This window comes from Tenrec ecaudatus, chromosome 4, assembly GCF_050624435.1.
Source record: "Tenrec ecaudatus isolate mTenEca1 chromosome 4, mTenEca1.hap1, whole genome shotgun sequence".
In the NCBI taxonomy this organism is placed as follows: domain Eukaryota; kingdom Metazoa; phylum Chordata; class Mammalia; order Afrosoricida; family Tenrecidae; genus Tenrec; species Tenrec ecaudatus.
The window spans coordinates 158,694,684-158,717,574 of NC_134533.1; the positions used below are offsets into that span (position 1 = coordinate 158,694,684).

The 22,891-nt window shown below is 39.3% G+C and overlaps 1 protein-coding gene across 3 annotated transcripts in view; it reads right to left on the reverse strand.

The window, feature by feature from the left end:
• The window catches only part of IFT80 (intraflagellar transport 80), a 166,862-nt gene that overhangs the window by 83,735 nt on the left and 60,236 nt on the right, over positions 1–22,891 (reverse strand). For all 3 annotated transcript variants that reach the window (XM_075546978.1, XM_075546977.1, XM_075546980.1), the window contains exons 6-8: positions 18,107–18,216; positions 13,012–13,101; positions 10,880–11,017 (exon numbers count right to left, since the gene is read on the reverse strand). In XM_075546978.1, coding sequence (XP_075403093.1) covers positions 10,880–11,017; positions 13,012–13,101; positions 18,107–18,216 — 338 coding nt within the window. The remainder of the gene's footprint in view (positions 1–10,879; positions 11,018–13,011; positions 13,102–18,106; positions 18,217–22,891) is intronic.

Sequence of the window (22,891 nt, forward strand, 5' to 3'; positions counted from 1 at the left end):
CACAGAGACCAGAGGGGAGAGACGGAGCCCAGCCACAGGCACATCCTTACCAGTTCAGCTGCTGGTGTAAGTGAATCACTACAGGTGCTTCTGCGAATTGGAGTCGTCATGACATAGGGCGGCTCTGATTGGTTAGATGTGAGCAAACAAACATCCAAAGCCCTGCAGTGTCAGCGGGGCTTTGAATGAACAGCGGAGAAACGGCAATCACCCGTGAGATAACAGGCGCTCTTCTGGTTACCTCGGGGAGGGGGGGGGGGGCTAGCGAAATGTTACACCTCGCTGGGGTACCTCTGACCCATGTATAAGAAAAACTCGGCTTATATACGAGTATATATGGTATATAAATTTCAATCTCTAAGAATGGCATTTCATTCCATTGGTCATGGGGTCACCATGAAGGGGGCCAATTCAAAAGCAGAAATATACTAGTGTGGAGACATGTACACGTACCTACACACACAAAAAAATAAGAATTACTGCTTCTTCAAATATTCACGATGTTTATTTACATATCTCCATAGTAAAGGAAAAAACACACTCAAAACAAAAGCTAAATCTATTACTAGCAGTTTTGATGCAATTGAATTCCTTGCCAAAACTAGAAACAGTTCTTGAAAAACATTATAAAATAATATTTTTGTAGGCTTAATCATTTAATAAGTAACCTGAAATTTTATTTTGGTAAATTACCATCATTCTTCGATGTTTACATAAATTTCTACAATTTCTGTGAAGAATGTTTGTTTGCTTTTTCAAGAGGTAAACAATTGTGTGAGAAAAGCAGCCAGCACCAGCTGATTTAAATGTTCTAATTTAAAATGGCCCCGCTACTTGTTTAAGCAGAAAGGGAGAAGAGTCTTAATAAGTGTTTCATTCTTAATCTTTCACCTCATTAATTTATCTTGACCCTCCAGGTAGATTAGTCCTCATTACTGAAAAGACTGTAATTTCCTTGTAAAATTTATTATTGCTGCAATGAAATAACTGAGTGTGTAATTAAGCACTTCATATCTGTCTCATTTACAAGAAAGTAAACTCCATAAAGGCTATGTCTGCTTGGCATGCTTTTAAAAGTTGTGCAGAAATACTTGTACAAGTACTTGTATTTGATTCAAAAGCGTACGGCATTAATATCTCTTAGTCAATAGAGTTAGTCCACAGACAGTGGACCTGAAATGGACCTTCAGTAATTACCCTGAACTCTCTCTATGCTTACAACATGGCTTATCCTCTGAGGCAGTCTACGTATTTTCATCTCCACTGTTACTCCTTGTTATGCAGGCCTAGATCATTCTTTAAAATCGCAACAAGTCTTCTAATTAGCCTTTCTGTCTCAAGCTCTATTCTAAACCATTCTTATCCACGCTGACTTTCAGATTATGCTTTCTCTAAAAGACTTATTAATTCCCAATAAAATTGTTTTGAAAAAATATTTTTGTAATCCAATCAGGACACTACTTAAAATGCCCTATGGCACACGCATCAGTGCCCATAATAAAAATCCAAACCACTACAGCCATGCTGAAGCTCTCGTTTTCCTAAGGGGGTATAATCCCTGGCCTTGGCATGCCCTGTTCCCTGTCTGTACAATTGTTCCTTTGGCACCGAAGTAGTATTTGAAATATTTTATTATTATCATGTCACTATTGTTGCTAGGTACCGCTGAGTCCAGTCAACTCAGCGATCCCAAGTACAACAGAACAAAACACTGCCCAGCCTGGTGTCATCCTCACAAATGCTGTCTGTATGTGTGAGTCCACCGTTGCAGCCACAGGGTCAAACCCATCCAACTAGGGTCTTCCTCTTTGTACCTGACCTACTCTTTACCAAACATGAAATTCTTTTCCAAGGATTGGTCTCCCCTGATAACATGTCCAAAGCACGTGAGACAAAGTCTCACCATGTTTGCTTCTAAGAAGTATTCTGGCTACACTTCTAAGAGTGAGTGGTTTATTCTCTGGCAGTCCACTGTACTTTCAATATTCTCTGCCAAAATTATGACTCAAATGTATCAATACTTTTGCAGTCTTCCTTATTCATTGTCCAGCATTCGCATGCACATGAGGCAAATGAAAATTACCATGACTTGGGTCAGACGCACCTTAGTCCTCAAAGTGACCTCCTTGCTCTTCACCGAGTTAAAGAGGTCTTGCAAAGCATCTTTGCCCCATGCAGGATGTCATTTGCTATCATGACTGCTATTCCCATGGGCACTGATTGTGGATCCAAGTACAATGAAATCTCTGACAACTGCAGTCTTTTCTCCATTCATCATGATGTCGTCTATTGGCCCAGTTATGAGGATCTGGGTTTTCTGTTCATTGAGTTATAATCCATGATGAAGGATGAAGGCTGTAGTCGATAATCTCCATGAGCAACTGCTCCAAGCCCTCCTTGCTTTATGTCAGCTGCACATCTCAGGTTGCTAAGAAGCCTTCTTGCTCCAATTTTCATATAGCCCAGCTTGCAAAATTACCTGCTCAGTCCACAGATTCAATAAGTATGGTGAAGGGGCATAACACTGATCCATACCTTTCCTGATTGGAAGCCACACAATTGAACTACGGTCAATCGATATGGCCCTTCCAGACAACATAGCTTATGTGACGTAATTCTGGACGTCATGCCCCTGTGGCTACGGTCCCATGTTGGAGGGCACACACAGGAATATGAAGCGATTGAGACCTGACCTTAGTAGAGAGTGAGAATTGTGACATGCTCTTGATGTATCCTGCATCTAGGCCTATACTTTTCTTTTTTTCCGGTCTGTACACTTCTGAAGGCGGTGCTTCTCTCTCTGACCCTTCCCGACAGAACCCTTCTCTGATTTATACCAGGTCAAAAATGGCAAGTGTCGTGTCTCTGGGGGACTCAAAATAATGTTCATTTTAAATGTTCTAATTCAGTCCATGAAATCATCTTCATTAACTTTGGTCTTGCTTAAAAGCCTCGATGGGAAGATCAAGCCTTTGAGCTAGCCGATCTTCCAACAATGCGTTTGGCACCAATCTTGCCAAAAACTGAATGAGGCTCAGACATTTGGCTTAAAATGACAACTGCCAATTTCTATACGTCAATCAGTTTCTTCCTTTGTGGCGGTTGACGGTCTTGCCTTTGGGGGCTCATCTTTGAGGTCTTCCTGACTCTCCCTGTAATGCTTGATCAATTTAGAAGCTGTTGTTTCAGGTGGGGCAGCAGTCCCGTCAGTTTGTTGCAACGCTTCGTTGATTTGGGGAGATGTCCTCTGGAGTTTTGTTGATAATTTGATATTAGCCCTGATCTCAAAGTTAGTTTTTTCCATGGCACAAAAAGTATCTTTTTTTTTTAAAGCAACACCAGTCTAAATCAAGTGGATCACTGCAGGGACTTATCTGTAACCACTCACTGACTGCACGAATTAATGTCTGTGCCAGTAATGGGGCCTTTGCAGTGAAACCTTTGGGCTTGCCTTTATACAAGCTGTGAGGTTTTAAACTTGTGAGAAGGGAGAGGGACAAATTTTTCTACTTATCGCAAGGAAATTCTCACCTAGGCTTCAGTGGACTACAAGCACTTAAAACCCATGGCCCTTCAGCTGGTCATTCTTAGCCAGTCCAGTCTCTGCAGGGAGCTGGCATTTGTGCTTGCGCGGGTCCCCCTGGAGCTGAGTCACTCTCTATTCTGATGCTCACTCACAGGACCATTGCAGGCAGACTCCTTCTTGCAGGCCTTCACTAGCTTGTTTGCTGTAACCATCAGCGATCCCTTGGACAGTGGTAAGGGTCTTCCTGCCATTGCACTGTTGAATTCTTATATGGACGTAATCCCCGGTCCCTGCAGGAAGCAGGCCATCAGCCTTACAAGGGATCGAAAGACTGGAGGTTCTGGAGAGCAGGCATACGATCCGATTCCTTTCCTCGTGGACTGAGGAAGGCAACAGCAGAAGGCAGCCGGGGGAAGGCTGGGACAAGGGTGTGAGCTGCAGCTCAGTAACTGGGGCCTCAGCCATACTTTTGTGTAAAGTAGGTGCTTAGAATTTAGGCTTTGGTACTGTTCCTTCTCCAGGTTTGGATCTTATTATTTACAACCCTTGGGTAACACAAGCTGGTGTGCTTCTTTCGTGTGGATTTAGCTGCCTTTTCGTTTAGATGGCTGCTTTTTTTGAGACAAGTCTTTAAGACCGGAGACACTATTTTTCATGATAGGGGGCCACCATCTCATTCCTTCACCAAACTGCCAAACTGTGCTATGAAACTCCTATCTTCATGATCTTAGGAGATCCAGTACTAGGCAAGACCATGTAATAAGAATGAATTGCTCTTGTATTAGTTCCCTCACCTTATAAGACCCACCCAGGGAAAGGCCATCTAGTGAGAATGTCATTGAGTACCAGTACTGCAGTCTAATTATCCTATACCTCTTCACCTTTTTAATGATACTCCAGATAATAATCCAGTCTTCACCCCTAGACTGTATTTGATTTATGCACATATGAGCTGAGGCCTCGGGAAGGGTGTTTCTAGAAGGCATTGACTGCCTACTAATCTTAACCAGCCAGGCTTTTTTGTCAGGCCACTCCAGAAACAGCTTTCTCCTCTTAACTCTAGCATATCATTCCTTAAATTAACACAAACCAAGATAACCATTAAAGAGCGTGTCACAATTCTCACGCTCTACTAAGGTCAGGTCTCAATCGCTTCATATTCCTGTGTGTGCCCTCCAACATGGGACCGTAGCCACAGGGGTATGAAATCCAGAATTATGTCACATAAGCGATTTCATCTGGAAGGGACATATTAATTGACTGTAATTCAATTATGTGGTACAACTACTCAGGCTCTGAATAGTACAGTTATTCAGAGCCTGAAAAATACAGTCACTAGGGCTAAGACCGGTCACTTCAAACAGCTCACAGTCAGGGAAGCTCTGCTGAATAACCATGTGTGATCAGACTACTCTAATAAAATAAGTAATTATTTAAAAAGAAAAGAATGGCAACCTAAAGGAGAATGGAAATGATTAAAAATAGCTATCATCTTTTGATATTTTTGTTTCATAAAAGTTTCGGTGGTTGTATAGCAACACTTTTTGTCTTGTTCTTGTATAATGTAACCACGTGGGTCCTCTTTGAACTTTTAACTTGGAATAGTGTAAATCCATCTTGCAATAAGCTGGAAAGGGTTTTGCAAAAACAAAAAAGCTATGGTTGATAGTGGTAGCCCAAAATCCATTTGCAGGATCCCTACGTGGATGAGTCCTGGCTGAATCCCAATACACATAGACTAGGAATATTAACCATCCTAATATCAGACAAAAAAACGATGTGAAATGGATTTTAGCAAATGTACTTAGCTCTGGGATGTAACATCTTGTAGTTTGAGCTCCCTCTGGACCCACTGTGAATCTATTCTAAATATGTATATTCACTTAGAGTGAGGTCTTTCTTAGTTTGATGTGGTTGTTGCTGTGGGTCCTTGTTGGTTGTTTGCCCTTGTTTGGTACATTTATCTGTTGAGGGAAACCTGGATGGGTGGATGAAAGAAGAGAGGAGCTGGATTAAGGAGTGCCTGGTAGCACGGAAGAGGTGTGCAGAGGTAGTAGGGCCCGGGGAGACAGGGAGTCATTATCAATAGGTATAAGGAAGAAGAAAAGATACTCAAATTGAATGTGCTAGGATTGCACAAACCTTATTGATATGATTGAACTACTGAACTGCATGATATATTCATTATAGCACAATGTTCTTTTTTTTAAAAAAGCAGGTAAGGGAAGAGACTAACAGGATTAGCCTGTGGGTAATTGCGAACAGGATTCCCTGCAATGCCATCCTGCTGGGAATAAAATGAGTCCTCTTTGAAGTAGGGGGCATGATCTCATTACTAGCAAGAGCCAGGAGTGGAGCATGCATCTGGTTTACCCTACCTGACCTTTGGATTTGTGACTGAACAGCACTCACCACCATGTGAGACATGTCCTCAAAGTTTCATGAGTTTCTGTGGGATGCTGTAACGATTCACGGAATCTAGAAACATGAGGGAATATTCTCAAGGGTGGAAAGGGGTGGGGTCGGGGAATGGAGCTGAATAACATAGAGGAGGTGGGCATTTGGGGCATCACCAATCTCCAACTTCTTGAGACTAGTTTAGAATTCATTCTATGAAAGGAGATTGTTTTGGCAATATTTTCTTGTTCAGCTTTAATGGTCACTGCTGGGTCCATGTAAAGGTTCCACCTCAGCACAATAAAGCGTTCTGGAATTTCCACTGTTCTCAATGATAGCCATAGCTTCTTTGAACCACAGAGTTTTTGCATGATCAATTAAACACAAGTAAACTAAACTTCTTTCTCGTATTCTCTGCTTTCAGCCAAGATCTAGCTGACATCAGCAATAAAATCCCTTATGGGACATCCTCTTCTGAGTTTGGCTCAAATTTCTGGCAGCTCCTAATCCATGTACTGCTGCAACCATTGTTGAATGATCTTCAACAAAATTTCATTTGCATATGGTATTAATGCTATTTTTTAATCATTTCCATTCTCTTTCATGTTGCCTTTCTTTTCTTTTCTTTTTAAAGAACTACCTATTTATTAGAGTACTCTGATCACACATGGTCCAAGAACATTCAAACAGTAAACTAAATATAATCAGATGTAAAAGACTGGTCTTCAACCATCATATAGCCAATGATGCCTCACTTGCCTATGATCTCCAATATAAAACCACATCCACACTTCAGGGGCCACCAAACCATTCAGCAGAGCTTCCCTGACTGACTGTGAGCTGTGTGAAGCGGCCAGTCTTAGCACTAGTGACTGTATTTTTTGGCTCTGAATAGCTGTAGGGATCTCAGCAGGGGTTGGAGGAACCATTGAGGCTTTCAATAAGTCACAGCAGCATTTACCATCCGCGGAGCTTTCTCCACCAGGAAGGATATGGATACACTGGGCTATGAGAAAGCCAGACGCCAGCACTGGCCAGTTGAATGTCACCCCCAGGAAGCTGGGTCACCTTTCTTTAGAATTAGCACAAAGATGGATCTTTCCAGTCACGACTCATTTCTTAGCAGATTTAACAAATTTATAAAATAATGATTAGAGGAGCTAGGAAGATTTGAGCTGTGAGTTATAAGACAGAATAACAGTAAGATTTCCTGCTAAGCTTCTTTTTCATATATAACCTGAAGGGTTTGTTTTAATAGAATGTAAGTAGCTGCTACTAGCTGGTCTGATAGCTGTCTTCCAAATTTCTTGGCACAGATGAGTGAGAGCTTATAGTGCAGACTTAGCTTGTGGAAACATTTCAGTTGGTCCTCTATCGATTCTTGGTACCTTCTTTTCCCAATAGTGCCTTCAGCGCACCATGAACGTCTTCCTTCAATGCCATCAGTTCTTGACCATATGCTACCTCTTCAAATGGCTGAATGTCTGAGTCCTACTTGGTGCAGGGTCTGTGTATTCCTCCCATTCTTGTTTGAGGCTTCCTGCAGAATTCAATATTTTGCTCATAGAACCCTTCTGTATTGCAACTTGAATTTTATTCTTCAATTCTTTCAGCTTGAAATGTGCTGTGTGCTCAATAAAATAAAATTTTTAAAAAGGATGTGGGGGGGGAAGAGACTGAAAATATCCACCTGTGAGTAACTGTGAACAGGAGTCCCTGCAATGAGCCCTCTGAGAAGAGCTGGGTGTGATCTCATCACCAGCCAGAGTCAGGAGCGGAGCATGTCCTTTTTGTGAGCAGTGTTATGTTCTATTGTACACAGGGTAGCTATGAGTTACAGTCATCTCAATGGCACCTAACGATATACATACACATACATACAAACATGCATACTATCTGTGGATCCTGGGAGTTATCAAACTACAGAGGTAATGAGACACAGCAGACTGCCTATTTGCCAGTCTGTATTCTTTTAATTTGTATGCTCACACTTAGTCTCAGCTGCCTCTGAAAGAAAGAGAGAGGAGTCTAGTTGATATGGGAGAATTATAGTCAGCATGGCTGACCCAGCCCTAAGTGCCTGAGGATGAGAGTGCTATTGTGGGCGAATGGCAACAAGGCTGCCAGGTGGGAAATGGATTCATGCTGATCTTTAAGAGGAAGTTAGCAAGGAAGGTGGGATTTTCCCAGCATGCCACATATTTAGTACAAACATTTATCATTCTGTTCTTTAAGTTTTAAAGTCTCCCTCTCTAACAGTTGTCAACAACTTAAGTGACAGATTTTACATCTTTTTCATTATTCCATCTCCAGTTTCTAAAACACTATCTGATGAGCACTGTATATTTAGTATCTATCCCGTGAATGAAAAGATGTTTAAAATACTGATCTCAAGTCTCAATATATATATTACATTCTATTCAGTAGTTGAATTCAGAAATATGGTAAAAGAAAATTCTTCTAGAACATTTTTATTTTTCTAGAATATTTCATTTTTAAAAAGGACTTGTATATAGTGAAGTAAATCTTCAATTCAGTTATTCACATTGACCCAGAAAGAACCCCAGTTTTAACTTTAAAATGTTATAGATGACAAATATTTATTATGCCCATATTATTAATAAATTATTGAGTATCTACATTTTGTATAAAAAGTAAATATAGAATAATTAAGTTATGGGATATAACTTAACAAAGACATAGAAGTTGTTCAAATACAACAAGAGTTTAAAAATCAGCAAAGGTGTGCATCAGGGTTAAACCTTTCCTTTCCAATAGTTTTATTGAGCTATATATCACATATTATATATTTTCATAGTTTGGTTGTATTTAAAAAGCATTGTATATATATCACCACAGTCAGTTCTAGAGCCTCCTCCCTCCCCATATTCACTATTTGCTCCTCATTTCCCTCCAACATCCTCCCAATCCCGATAAGTCACATACCAGTTATTGTCTCTATATGTCCGTTATCCAGGGAGAGATATAGATAGATAGAGATAGAGATTCATCATACTTATGAGTGGAACTTAAGGAGCCCTGGGCTGCGGACTGCAAGGTCAGCAGTTTGAAACCCCCAGCCATTCCAAGGCAGAGGGGCTTTCATCCTGTAAACAGTTAGTCTGGTAAACTCACAAGGGCAATTCCACCTTGTCTTATCAGGTCACTATGAGCCAGAATGGACTCAATCACGGTGAGTTTGGTCCTTGTTTATTCCAGTTTGTGGGTAGGACTTAAGTCAGTTATAGACAGAAATGTGAGCATGCCATGAAGGAAGGACATGAGTGAGGGCAGTATTCAAGAGCAGGAAGAGAACACGAAACTGGACAATCTAAGAAACTGCTAAATTGTGAAGATGAAACTACATAGTCTCTATAATTAGAATCCCTGAGAGTCAGCCAAAGGTAAAAGTTCTTAAGTGACCTGAATATCATCTTTTTTTTAAGGAGGAAATCCCGGAATTCCCAGAAGCCTTAGGCGAAGGCTATGCCCACACAGAAGCCTCATTGGCTATGACCTGATTGACAGGCTAGAATCCACCCCTACACACTTAATCCTTAAACTGACAATTATATAACTAGCACAAGGACAAAAGTGCACCTGACCCAACCCATGGTATTTTCAATTCCTTCATACACATGTGAAACTTGGACAGTGAATAAGGAAGACCGAAGAAAAATGGATGCATTTGGATTATGCTGCGGGTGAAGAATATTGAAAGCACCATGGACTGGCAGAAGAACAGACAGGTCTGTCCTGGACGAAGTACAGCTGGAAATGTTCCTTGGAAGTGAGGACAGCAAGACTTATTTGGAATACTTGGAACATGTTATCAGGCGAGAGCAGCTCCTGGAAAAGGATTCATGTTTGGTAAAGTGGAGGGGCAGTGAGAAAGGGGAAGGCCTTCAACAAGATGGACTGCCATAGCATCTGTATCAACGGACCCAAGCACAACAACTGGAGGTTGGAGCAGGACCGAGGGGCGTCTTGTTCTGTTAAACATAGGGTTACTTACACACAACTGACTCAATAGCACCGAACAATAGCAACTTCTGTAGGGCTTCCAGAGCCAAGCAGTGCCTGTTTTATTTTAAGTGCTAAAAAACAAATATCCAGAATACTTACCATATATACTCAAGTACAAACCAACCCGAATATCTGCTGAGGCACCTAATCTACCACAAAAACCGCATAAACAGTGTGCTGGAAAACTCGGCTTATACTCAAGTATATATGTATTGTTTATTTTTGAAGCTCTAAAATTTCTAAGTGGTCATATTTTGCATTTAAAGAAAATGAGCCACAGTGATGTGAGGTTGGCAACAGTTGGTACTAGTCTAGAACAGTCCACTCAAACTTTTGGCCACGTAATGCTGCTGCTTCTGGAGTCTGCAACCTAGCAACTCCCAATGGAGAAACACTGTTGAATTTGGTTATCTGCAGATAACCAAACACAATTTATAGGAAGAAGGGCACAGTTTCTTCTGAGGAACAAGTCTCACGTTCACTCAAATATGAATGACTGACAAACAGAAAGAAGCCTTTTGGTTTAAAACAGCCATGTTATTTACTATTAATTCCTTACCAAAATGACACAACAAAAATTTTGTATGAAACATGTTAATAGCAACAGCAACAAAAATAGTTTAAAACTGCAGTCTTTACATGAATAGGGCATAAATTTTAATATTTTAACCACTTTATCCATCCTTTAGAATCTTGTTCAAAATAAGTAATTCCAGAAAGACAAATAGTAGAGAACATGCCCATTCTTATACTTAGAGAGTTCATACGGTCCCAGAAATCTGGAATTGATTGAACCAGTATATTAAAAAGACAAATAAGAAAGATTCAGTCAAATATATTCATCAAAAATGCTTTTTAAAGCTTGAGAACCATGTGGTTGTGCATTCCACATTTATGATAGCACATCTGTGACTGTTCAGTAGAACTTACCCCGGTTTTATCACACAAGCGTAAAGTATGAAACGATCCAACAGCAAACAATTCCCCATCTGGAGCCCAGGCAACTGAGGTAATAGGATGCTCATGAGGTTGTGAATTGTACAGCAGGCGGCCATAACTATCCCACACCTATAAAAGCAAATATTTTTAAATCTTTTCTAACTAACAGCCACCACATTATTAGAAACAAGGTTGTCCTCAGGTTAAATAAAATTTTAGAAATCATTACTTTATAATATCAGCAACTAAATACCTTTACTCGTATGCAAGGGGAAGATGAAGTAGTACTCCTTTAGATACTTGAAACCTTAGTACCTAAAACAATATATTTTACGACATTGCAACAATGTTCAGATTTTACTAAATCTCTCATTAAATATAAAAGCTGCCCATTTTAAGTCCAATACTTCTAGCAACAAAAAGATTAAAATCTTAATAGGCAAAAGAATTAAGCACTATTTCCTCGGAGAAGATATACAAATAGCCAACAAGCACATGGAAAGATGTTCAACATCATTAGTCACTGGGGAAATGCAAATCAAAACCCCATGAGACACAATTAACCTCCACAAGGCCATCTATGATCAGAGAGCAACAAATGTTGGCAAGCATATGGAAAAATTGGGACTCTCATCCATTGCTGGTAGAATTATAAAATGGTACAGCCACATGGAAAACAGTTTGTAGTTTCTGAAAACGTGAGGCCATCATTGCCATTCAACTCAACAACCCTGCTTCTAGGTGTGCACCCAAAAGAACCGAAAACAGAGCAGAGACAGACACTGCGCACCCATGGTCCATGCAGCCCTAATCACAGTAGCCAAAGAGGAAAATAGCCTCATCATCCTGAATAGATAAACAAAATGTAGTATGTGCATACAGTGGACCATTAGCCCTGAAGAGAAATAAAGGGCTGGTACATGCTACAACGTGTTTGCCACTGTGCAGTCACCAGAGTTTATGAGTGGCTACTAGGACAGGAGTGCTCAGGGGAAGTCCCTGAGTAGAGGCCACTGAATTTCTGTTAAAGATAATGGAAACGTTTGAAAACGGATAGTGGTCATGGAGAAGATAAGAAAAACAGAACTAATGTCACAGAATTGTATATGCAGAAAGTGTGACGATGGAAAATGCTTTTTTATATGTATTTTTTTACCATAATAAATTTTTTTCTGTCCTACTTTTTTGTTCTTTTAAATCATTTTATTAGGGGCTCATACAACTCTTATCACAATCCATACATATATCAGTTGTGTAAAGCACATCTGTACATTCATTGCCCTCATCATTCTCAAAACATTTGCTCTCCACTTAAGTCCCTGGCATCAGGTCCTCATTTTTCCCCTCCCTCCCCACTTCCCTCTCCCTTATGAACCCTTGATAATTTATAAATTATTATTTTGTCATATCTTGCTCTGTCTGACGTCTCCCTTCACTCACTTTTCTGTTGTCCATCCCCCAGGGAGGAGGTCACATGTAGATCCTTGTAATCAGTTCCCTCTTTCCAACCTACCCTCCCTATACCCTCCCAGTATTGCCACTCACACCACTGGTCCTGAGGGGACCATCCGCCCTGGATTCCCTGTGTTTCTAGTTCCCATCTGTACCAGGGTACATCCTCTGGTCTATCCAGACTTGCAAGGTAGGATTCGGATTTTTTAACAATCTTGTAGTTTTGAAATCTTCAGTATTTTGCTTATTTTTTGGACTTGTCCAATAAGTATTCTACCAACTTTCCCCTAAAGTATTTATTTAAACTAAACTTATTATGATTACATTAGATATTCTTCTTTACAAACTATCTTGATCTGAAACTGATCAACTAATAAGGTACATTTTTGAAAACTTAACTAGATTGATTTATCTAGATTGAATCACTAAAACTAGAAACTATATTTACGTTGCTACTGTTAAAATCAAATTCTAAAGGCCAATGAGATAGTCTTTATAATGTCATCAATTTATAATATTAATTAAAATTGTTAAGTGCCTGTTGAAATTGTAAAATAGCAATTTGTTAAATTATTAGTTAAAAGACATGGTTAGATTAAGGCATTAAAACATTTTCCTCATTTGGTAAATTCAAGTCTTTCTACCAGGTAAGAAATTAAAACATTACATACCTTATATTTACAGTCTTCCCCAGCAGATAAAATAAGATCATTAACTGAGTTCCAATCTACTTTTAAAATAATGCCATCATGAGCCTTCCACTAAAAGGGAGAAAAGACATTAAAACTTTAAAAGTATTGAAAAGTAGTTTGTTAACAAAGACACTTTGCCTCTTTCTAATGATTCTCCTCTTGCCTTCTCCTGATTGCCTTTTTTTATATTCTTTGTGCAATATGCCATTTGCTTATTTCATTTATAACTTGCACAAATGAAAGTACCATTCACTATAAGAGGGAGCTTCAAAAATTCGAGGGGGGGGGGGAAATCCACTCTCTTTTTATTCCATTTTCCTACTAACGTTTTAAAAGGCTTTTATATAGCTCATGTTCTCAAAATTTTCCTCAGTTGCCTAAGACTCCAGTTGGAAAACTACTTGCTGGTGAATTACTTCAAGGTTGACATTTATATGATAACACTGGAACGAACATGTCACAGACCCCAAAATTGTTCATTGAAGGCAAATCTTGTTGGCACCTTTGTGCAGGTGATCTCATCACTGAAACTGCCTTCCTGCTTGTGTATCAATTCCCTCTGCTAACTCCACGGTATCAGCATATTGTGTACTCTCAGCCTTCTTTTCTACATTTTCTCCTGTGCGCCACTCTCCTTGTCTTTATGGGGTTCTGGCTCACAGATGTCTGCCTGAGAACCTCCTGCAAGAAAGGGGCAAGGCTTTCCACAGACATATACTCATTCGGAAGGGACCCAGAAACCGGTCATCTAAAAAACAAGGAAGAAAGCCTTCACACTCTTAAGTTGATGTACTAATAAGCTATTATAATTTAAAGTTGCCTTGTTCACCATGGTTAGGCAGAATAATATAACTAAATATGATTACCTTTCCTAGAAAATTATCAAATAAATTTTAAAATGAGGCAACTAATGTCATATATAGGAGTGATTCTTCAAAACCTTCTGGAAACCCTTCCCAACCTAAAAAGACGATATTAAATCAGGGCCAAATAAGGTCCAAAAAGTCAATAACATCATTTGTTCAAGATATATAATAAGATACCTTTCAAAATCAATGTGTTGACATAACACAGGCATACCTTGGAAGGTTCTGTTCCATACCACCACAATAAAGAGCATTACAATACATCAAACCACACTAATTTTGTATTTCCCAGTATATATGGGAGTTGTGTTTAGCTTATCATGGAATCTATTAGGCAGGTAATCTCATTATGGAAAAGATTGAAATATTTTATGAATTACCAAAATGTGACACAGAGCTACAAAGTGAGCATCTGCTGTTGAAAAAATAACAGTGAGACTTGCTTGATCCCTGGTGGCCACAAGCCTTCCATTGTGAACTATGAAGGACCTGCAGAGCAGAGGGAAGCCACGTGCAAAAACTGACATCTACCTGTACATACTAAAAACCAGCAGTTGTCTAAATCATCTGTCAGTTAACTGTTTACACTAAACTGCAAGGACAAGTACTACACATACACAGTGATTGTCAAAGTTTGATTTCACGGTTACAAAAGTAATGATTGTATATGCAGGAGTTATAATTTAAGTAATGTAGTTAAAGATATCAAGTTATATCTTAAAGACATAATTTAATCTATCCATTTAAGTAATGTAGTTACTGATTTAAGTAATGTAGTTAAAGATATCAAGTTATATCTTAAAGACATAATTTAATCTATCCATTTATATCTTAAATATATTTACATATTTATCAATTTTCATCCATTTTCAGTTATTTTTCAACGTGTCAGGCATTTTGTGAAAGTCCTTGAGCAAGGAGCTCCTTGGAGATGGGAAAATGTTCAGGTCCACTATGCGGTCTCACCGCTAGCATCACTCACTGCCACTGAGTCAGTCCGACCCACGAGTACCTGGTACACTATAGGCATACACTGTATTTTTAATGAATAAGTAAAAGTACCCTCACAATAAAAACAAGTTCTGGTACCTATAAAAGACTCTTAAAATCTTATAGGAAAGGAGAAATAGACCTTTGAACTGTATTTTATAGGAAAGAAGTGTGCATTCTTTATGTTTATGCTTAAGGAAAATTGCTACAGCTTTAGTTATCCTATAGGAATAATTTTAATTAATAATTATACTTTATACTCCTCTTCTATTCTAGCTGAAAATGTCTTTTCTTCTTGTCAATATCGCCTGGCCCAAAGGTTCTGCTATAAGTTATTTCATAAGTGATGATCTAAGTACATTCCAGAGTCTCCGATACTTAAGTTAACTACCAGTATCTGAACAAATTCACATAATTATATATAAAAACTAAAAGATGACTCAACTTGCCTGTTCTTGCCGAACATAGCAGATTTTCCGTGTAAATGATTAGTATAAGAGGACTTTTTTGCCACAAGGCAGTCAGATCTAGTCCTCTTCTTACCTTTGCCTACATTCTTTACCTTTATTTGCCTAAAGGCAAGAATGTTTCTATTTATTTTTTCCTCAAAGTTTTAGCAGAGTGTTCAGCACAGAGTCCCAAAGTAAATGCTGGTGGACTGTAGAGCGACGCTGTGTACACAGGCATCCCCATCTTCCAACGTATTCAAGTTATAATGGACCATACTTAGGACAGATTTTGTTGTGGTTGTTGGTAATATGTAGCGCAAACAAAGTTGTGGTGTATATAACTCACTGATGTTATCATTCTCAGATGTTCACTTGCAAGTGTTCAAAGATATATTGGAGTTACAAAGCTAATAATAAAAGGCAATAATAGACACATCTATTTTTAAATGGAGATATTTAACTGATTCATTCTGGGGTCATCCCAACAGAACCCCATCATAAATTGGAGACTACCTGAATAGCACAGTTTATACAAAACTTAGCTCCTCACTCTCCAAAATTAACATCTTTTTAACTGTTAAACTTCGTGTTTCTTCTTCTTCTTTTTAATCATTTTATTGGGGGCTCATACAGCTCTCATCACAATCCATCCATCCATCCACTGTGTACATTTGTTGCCATCATCATTTTCAAAACATGTTCTTTCTACTTGAGTCCTTGGTATCAGGCTCCTCATTTTCCCCTCCCTCCCCCACCTTTCCTCCCTAACACTTGAGAATTTATCATTATTATTTTTTCATGTCTTACACTGACCAATGTTCTCCCTTCACCCACTTTTCTGTTGTCCGCCCCCCAGGGAAGGCATTATATGTAGATCATTGTGATAGGTGTCCCCTTCTCCCCCCACCATCCCCTTATCCTCCTGGTACCAGTTTTTTTTATTAATTGTGGTATGATCATTTCCACCACCAAACCTCTTACCTAAAACCCAATCATACTTTTTCCTTTCCTGGCTCTAATTTATTAAAGACTAATTTAAAGGATTTTTTAAAATACCATACATTATCAATTTCGTGTCATAAAGACCTTATGTGAATTAAACTAGAACTGTGCTTCTGGGGGTTTCAATGGCTGATTTGGGGGAAGTAAGTCACCAAGCCTTTCTTCAAAGGCACCTGTAGGTAGTGTCCAACTGCTAACCATTTTTATTAACAGCCAAACGTGTTAACAGTTGGCACCATTCAAAGACTCCTGACTGAAAGGCAGAGGTGGCATCGTAATTCCAAATAACCCAGTAACCCAATGAAAATTGATAATTTATTATATTAATTTTAATAATAACTACTCTGGTGAACGCTTCCTATATGTCAGGCACTGTGCTGTGTTCTTTGCAACTTAACTTGTTTAATCCTTACTGTAATTCTAACACCTAGCTATTAGCATTACAAGATGAGAAGGCTAGGCTCAAAGGTAGTTCATAACTTACTTAAAGTCACATTCAGGTAATACGCGATGGAATGGGGATTTAAACTCGGGGACCAGCCCCAAAGCTTATCATCTACATGTAATGTGTCATTATCGAAATGTAATGAAGTATTTGGATTAAACTGTGTGTTTCTCCCCCTAACTTTCTGTGTTGAAAATCCTAACCTCTAAGCCTGTGGTTACAATTCATTGTGGGAAAGGGTTTTCTTTGTTATGTTATTAAGGAGATAGAATTAATGTGGGGTGTGTCTCAAACCAATCTCTTTTGAGATACAAAAGCAGATATGGGATGGGGTAGAGACATGTCAAGACATGTGAAGGCTGCCCAGGAACAGAAGCTCAAAAGACATACAGATTTCCCCCACAGCTGGCAGTCTCCTAACCTGTCAGAAAATAAAGTTATGCTTCCTTTTTTCTTTTAACAAATCACTTTATTGGGGGCTCTTACAGCTCTTATAACAATCCGTACATCAATTGGGTCAAGCACATTTGTACATATGTTGTCATCATTATTTTCAAAGTATTTTCTTTCTGTTTGAGCCTTGGTATCAGCTCCTCTTTTTTCCCCTCCCTGTCCCAAATTTATGTTTCTTAAAGTCACCCACTTGTGGTATTTCTGTTATAGAAGCGCTAGATAACCAAGACACTAAACAATCATTTTTCCTGGTCCTTGGGCTTAGAATAATCTTCCCTTTCATCTTCAAGATGCAGCTCCTAGTTTAATTATTACCTTCTGAATAGTAACAATATAAAATGTGATATAACACTATTTTAAAATATTTTTCCAATTATTGGCAAAGTTATATACACTCAATTTGGTTTACATATTATATTGCCACTTCTTCTATTCTAAAAGTACTGAAAGAATGAGAGCCTTAGAAAATGCTCAAGCATATTAAACAGATAAAAAGGACCAAAAAAAGCAATGTCTAAACTAGCTCATAAAATTACATGATTTAATCCTGTTTAGTTTCAAATCTGTACATTGGAGGCTGACTCTGCTAAATGTAAAGATGCCCAGTCGTACCAAACCGTGTGACAATTTTGTAACTCAAAATACATTTATGATTTGCTGGTAAAATGTGAGTTGGAATAAAAAGGAAGTGAACCTTTATGGAAACATAACCAGAAACTCCCTGTTCTGTAGTAAAGCCTGAGAAAAACAAACCTTTAAAGACCTCCGACTGTAAAAAGACCACCCAGAAGATAGGACCTCCTGAGAAACTGCCCCATGCTTAACAGTCTGATAGGCTGGATAACAATTTGCAAGTGCTTGAGAAGTACCTGCAAAATTTTAGCATTTGGTTGAAGAGGTTTGATGATCAGCTGCTTGCCTGCTGTGTAAAGAACCTTTTCAGAATCCGGACCCCATGCAACTGAATACACTGGTGTCCCTGTAAAACAGAGTAAGAAATAGAAACATAAAGTTGTATTGTAAAAAAAAATGGGGGGGGGGGAGAATGCTAAGAGGATTAAAAAAAAATCAGTGGATTTAGAGTGTCATATTGTTTCTTGCTTATTCACTGGCCCTTTCAAACTGGAATACAACCTGGTAGTGAAAAACACGCTGGGCTATACTGCTACGGAAAATTTGCAAGCAAATGACAACCTACATTTTTAACTGATTTTAATCTTGCTGAGAAAATATGGAGTTTTCACAAATTCCAGATTGTTACTAAAATACATTTAACAAGAAATAAACAAACTTCATATTTTAAAGTACAAGCCAAACTATGCCCATTGCCGTAACTGGTTCTGTAGCACACTGCCACATCTTTCTCCCACAGAGTGGCTAGTGGATTCAAATGATCAATCTTTTGTTAGCTTCTGAACACGTGGCGCACCATGTTACCAAGGCACCTGAAGATATAACAGGTATCAGAAAGCTTAAAGGTTATCATGTTCACATCAATATCTGTCAGTGTTTAAATTGCCCCAATGTGTAAACTGATTGTAATTTTCTGTATTAAAACGCACATGGTCTTTCATTCAAGCACAACCTGAACACGAGTCAAGAGAGGCAGTCATTCTAACAGAACGAGGAATGCTGAATGACTCAAAATCAGGAAAGGTGTGCATCAGGGTTGTATCCTCTCACCCTACGTGTACTACACAAATAGTCAGAGATGGTGGAGTACATGAGAAAGAATGTGGCATCCGGCTTGGAAGAAGGCTCATTAACCACCTGGGGTGTGCAGATGACAAAACCTTGCTTGCTGAAAGCCAAGAAGACTTGAAGCTCTTACTTATAAAGATCAAAGACTACAGCTTCAGTATGGATTACACATTAATATAAAAAAAGAAAAAAGTTCTCACAACTGGACCTATAAACAGCATCCAGATACACAGAGAAAAGATGGAAGTTGTCAAGGACTTCTTTTTATTTGAATCAGTGCCTGTGGAAACAGCAGTAAAAGGAGGGGGAAAAGACATTTCACTGGGAAAACCTGCTGCACAAGGCCTCTTTAAAGTGAGCAAGGATCTCAAGGACTAAAGAGCACCTGGTCTCATCTTCAGTCACCTCATATGCAAGCAAAAGAGACACAATGAATAAGGGGGAATAGAGGACTAATGCATTTGAATTAAAGTGCTGGCAATGAATATTTGTGGGGGGAGGTCAGATGCTTACAAACATCCTCCCTGAAGGCAAACACTGCCAGACTGCAGTCTTGCCCCACCACAGGGGTGGGCCTGCTCCCTGCTGCTGGGGACAACGGATTACTACTCCCGAGAAAGCTTTGGATCATTAGCTTGGTTCCTGTAGGTGGAGTTCACACCCTACTGATAATGGTCTATATCAGTTGAGCCAGGGAACAGGCCAAACCGGTTCAGTGACATCTAAAGTTAGGCTGCCATCCTGTATCTAGGATCTGCCCATCTTGCCACATGTATACCCCCAATCGCTCCTCTTCCTATTGCATGGATATCCCTAGATCACCCCCTCCCATTACTGCATTACCTAGAGCACAACCCCTTCCTGTGACTTATGTCTTCACCTGTAATTAGGGGGCTTTCACGTCCCCAAAGACTATAAAAGCCTTGGTTAGCATTAAAGATTCTCTCGCTCTCTCCACGTGGACCACCAAGCAGGGCTGAGGTGAGCATGCTCCCATGAAATGTGTCTGACTCCATTTATTTCACTATTTCTCTTCTATCTCTCATGCTCTCTGTAACTTTACTATGATCTTTACTTATTATCGCTGTACAGTTGCACCTACCGGACCAGTAATGATGTGCTCGGGGCTGGCTTTCCCTGGCAAATATTGAAATCATGGACTGCCAAAAAAACAAACTAATCTGTCTTGAAGGGATACAGCTAGGCTGGTTCTTAGAAGCATACTTTGGGCATGCTCTCAGGAGGGACTGATCCCGGGGGAAGGACATCATGGTAGGAACAGAATCAGCCTCTGTGGGCTTGACCATGATATTAGTTGTGGGGATGGCACAGGGCCCGACAGTGTTTTGTTCTGACATACATCAGGTGGCTATGAGTCCACGATGACTTAGCAGCAGCTGACAAGCACAAACAGCATCCTCACGTTCAAGATTAATTCCATTCCCGACGGTGCAGCAGACCACCTCACTGGGTGTTTAGGCATTACTTTGATAGGCAACATTCACCCTCAAATTATCTCTCCTTCCCACTTAATTTGAATTCAGAATGAATTCATAGATTTATGAAGTGCAAATTAAATATCAGAGTAAGGAAAGGTTTGTTATCCATCAGGAGTGGCTTAGCCTAAAACAGGCTAAGACAAATTCAAATAATCTGAAACCACGATAGAGGAGAAATGTACAAGGTTGATTTGCCTACCATACGTACAAACTCGGAAACCAAACTCACTGCCATCAAATCGATTCCGACTCATAACAACGCTGTAGAACTGCCCTTGTGGGTTTCCGAGACTGTTTACGGGATAGAGCTCTCTATGGGAACAGAAAGCCTCGTCTTTCTCCCCTTCAGTGGATGGTGGTTTCAAACTGCTGATCTGGAAGTTATCAGCTAAACTCGTAACCACTATGATACCAGAGTTCCAGATTACCATACTGTAAAATACATTAAATTTAATGCTGTACTCTTTTCAATTTCCTAGGACAGTATTTAGGAACCAAACTTAAAGATAGTACTTTTAACTTAATTACTTTTTAAGTTACCTAATGTTTTACTTTATGTATTCCTAGTTTTTAAAAAGATACTGTATCTATTGAAAGACATTAATTATATGGTAGCAAATAATTTGTACTCCACTGAATTACTGACCCAATTGTTTCTACAACACCAAGTTTTAACAACTGTACAGGGCTCCTAAGTCAGACACTACAGCAGCTGATTTTCTGTGACTGAGTGAGTGACTCAATAACGTGAGATGTGACTTTGAGAATTTGCAGATACTCAAGAGGATTTCATTGTTTATTTAGGTGGAACCCCCAATTGTTGCTGGAATCAATGGAGAGCAAGTGTCATGAAACAAATGTTTGTTCAAGTGGCAGCCTACATTTTCTTCCCTACCAAAAAAAAAAAAAATTAAATTGTGAGCAAGTTCCCATAGTATCAGCTCTAGAAAGCCTAGTTTATGCCCAGTGCAAAAAGCCCGGAGGTGTGCCTCCTACAGTAGCTCAGTACTACAATGGGTCTAGCTATCCAGATCAGTTGCCAACATCTAAGATTGCTTTACACCAAACTGCAGAAATTCTTCCCAGTGTAATGTCCAAGCGTTGAAAGTCTTACTTCTTCCTCTGTACTTATTAAGTATATTCTCTGGAAATAGCAGGAGCTGACCTTGGCTTCAAAGGAAATTTCAAAATAAATAGAATTCAAGACTAATATAATCCATAGCAGGAAAAAAAGTCAAAACCTCAGATATTTAAAATATGGTGTTGGCAAAGACTGGCAAGGGAGTTTGGAGACAAACAGCTTACTTCTTTGGACAGTAAAATTTTTAGTACCTTTTTAATTTCTATTACTACATGCAATTTGTACTTAAAAGAAAACACTTTAATTTATAAGCTTCTAAAACTTCATTAATATATTGAATATCAAATTACACTTTCTTGGAGTATACTAAACTATGACAAACATCTACCCACAGGAAAATTATTCAGTAAATACAACTCCCACTGAAGTATACAGGCTGTGACTGTAGCCCTTCGGTTGTGGTAAAAGCATGGTTTGGGTATAGGATGAGGCACTAGGAACTCTCTTGTCCTCTTAACAAATTGAATCTGTGGCCCCAGCAAGTGAGCTGTGTCACCATTTCCTTGTTGATAAATTTTTCTTCAGAATACTTTTTAGGGCAGGAAGACAATTTGTTTTGTGTTGATGAAACAATTTTTAAAACAATAATAATGGTAAAATAGCATACAAAGCAAAACAAAAAGTTAAGTAATCCCTTTGTTGTAACAAGGGGTTTTGTTTATTTGTCTGTGGTAAAAAAAAATGTCTATACCCCAAAAAATGTATATACCAAAACATTTGCCAATTCAGCATTCCCCACATACACAATTCAGTGATCCTGCTCATGTTCATCATGTTCAACCCTTATCGCCACCCATTTCCAGATAGTTTACCACCTTTAACAGACCCTCAATGAACCCAAAACAGGACTCTACTTTTCTCTCGAAGGAGAACTAGCTACTCCCGGTAACCACTAATAATCTTTGGTTGCTATACATTTGCCTCTTCCATTTAAGTGAAATCAGAATATCTGACCTTTTGTGGCTGCTTTAAGTCACTCAGCAGGTTTTCAAGCTTCAATCAAGTATCAATGCTTCAATTTTCTTGTCTCCAAAAGTGGTCACCAAAGTCAACAGCAACGACAACAACCGCATCCCACTGCAGGTACGTAGCGGCTGTTTTGTTCATTCATCTGTTCATAAGCATTTAGGAGGTTCCTTTTGGCTAAAGTGAATGGTGCGGCAATGAACACTGATGAACAAATTTCCGTGTTCCTGCTTTCCATCCCAGTGGTAGACTTCCTGGGATGTTTGGCAGTTCCGCGTTTAACTTTCTGAGGACCAACCACGCTGTTTTCACAGCAACGGTACCACTGTGCATTCCACCAACAAAGG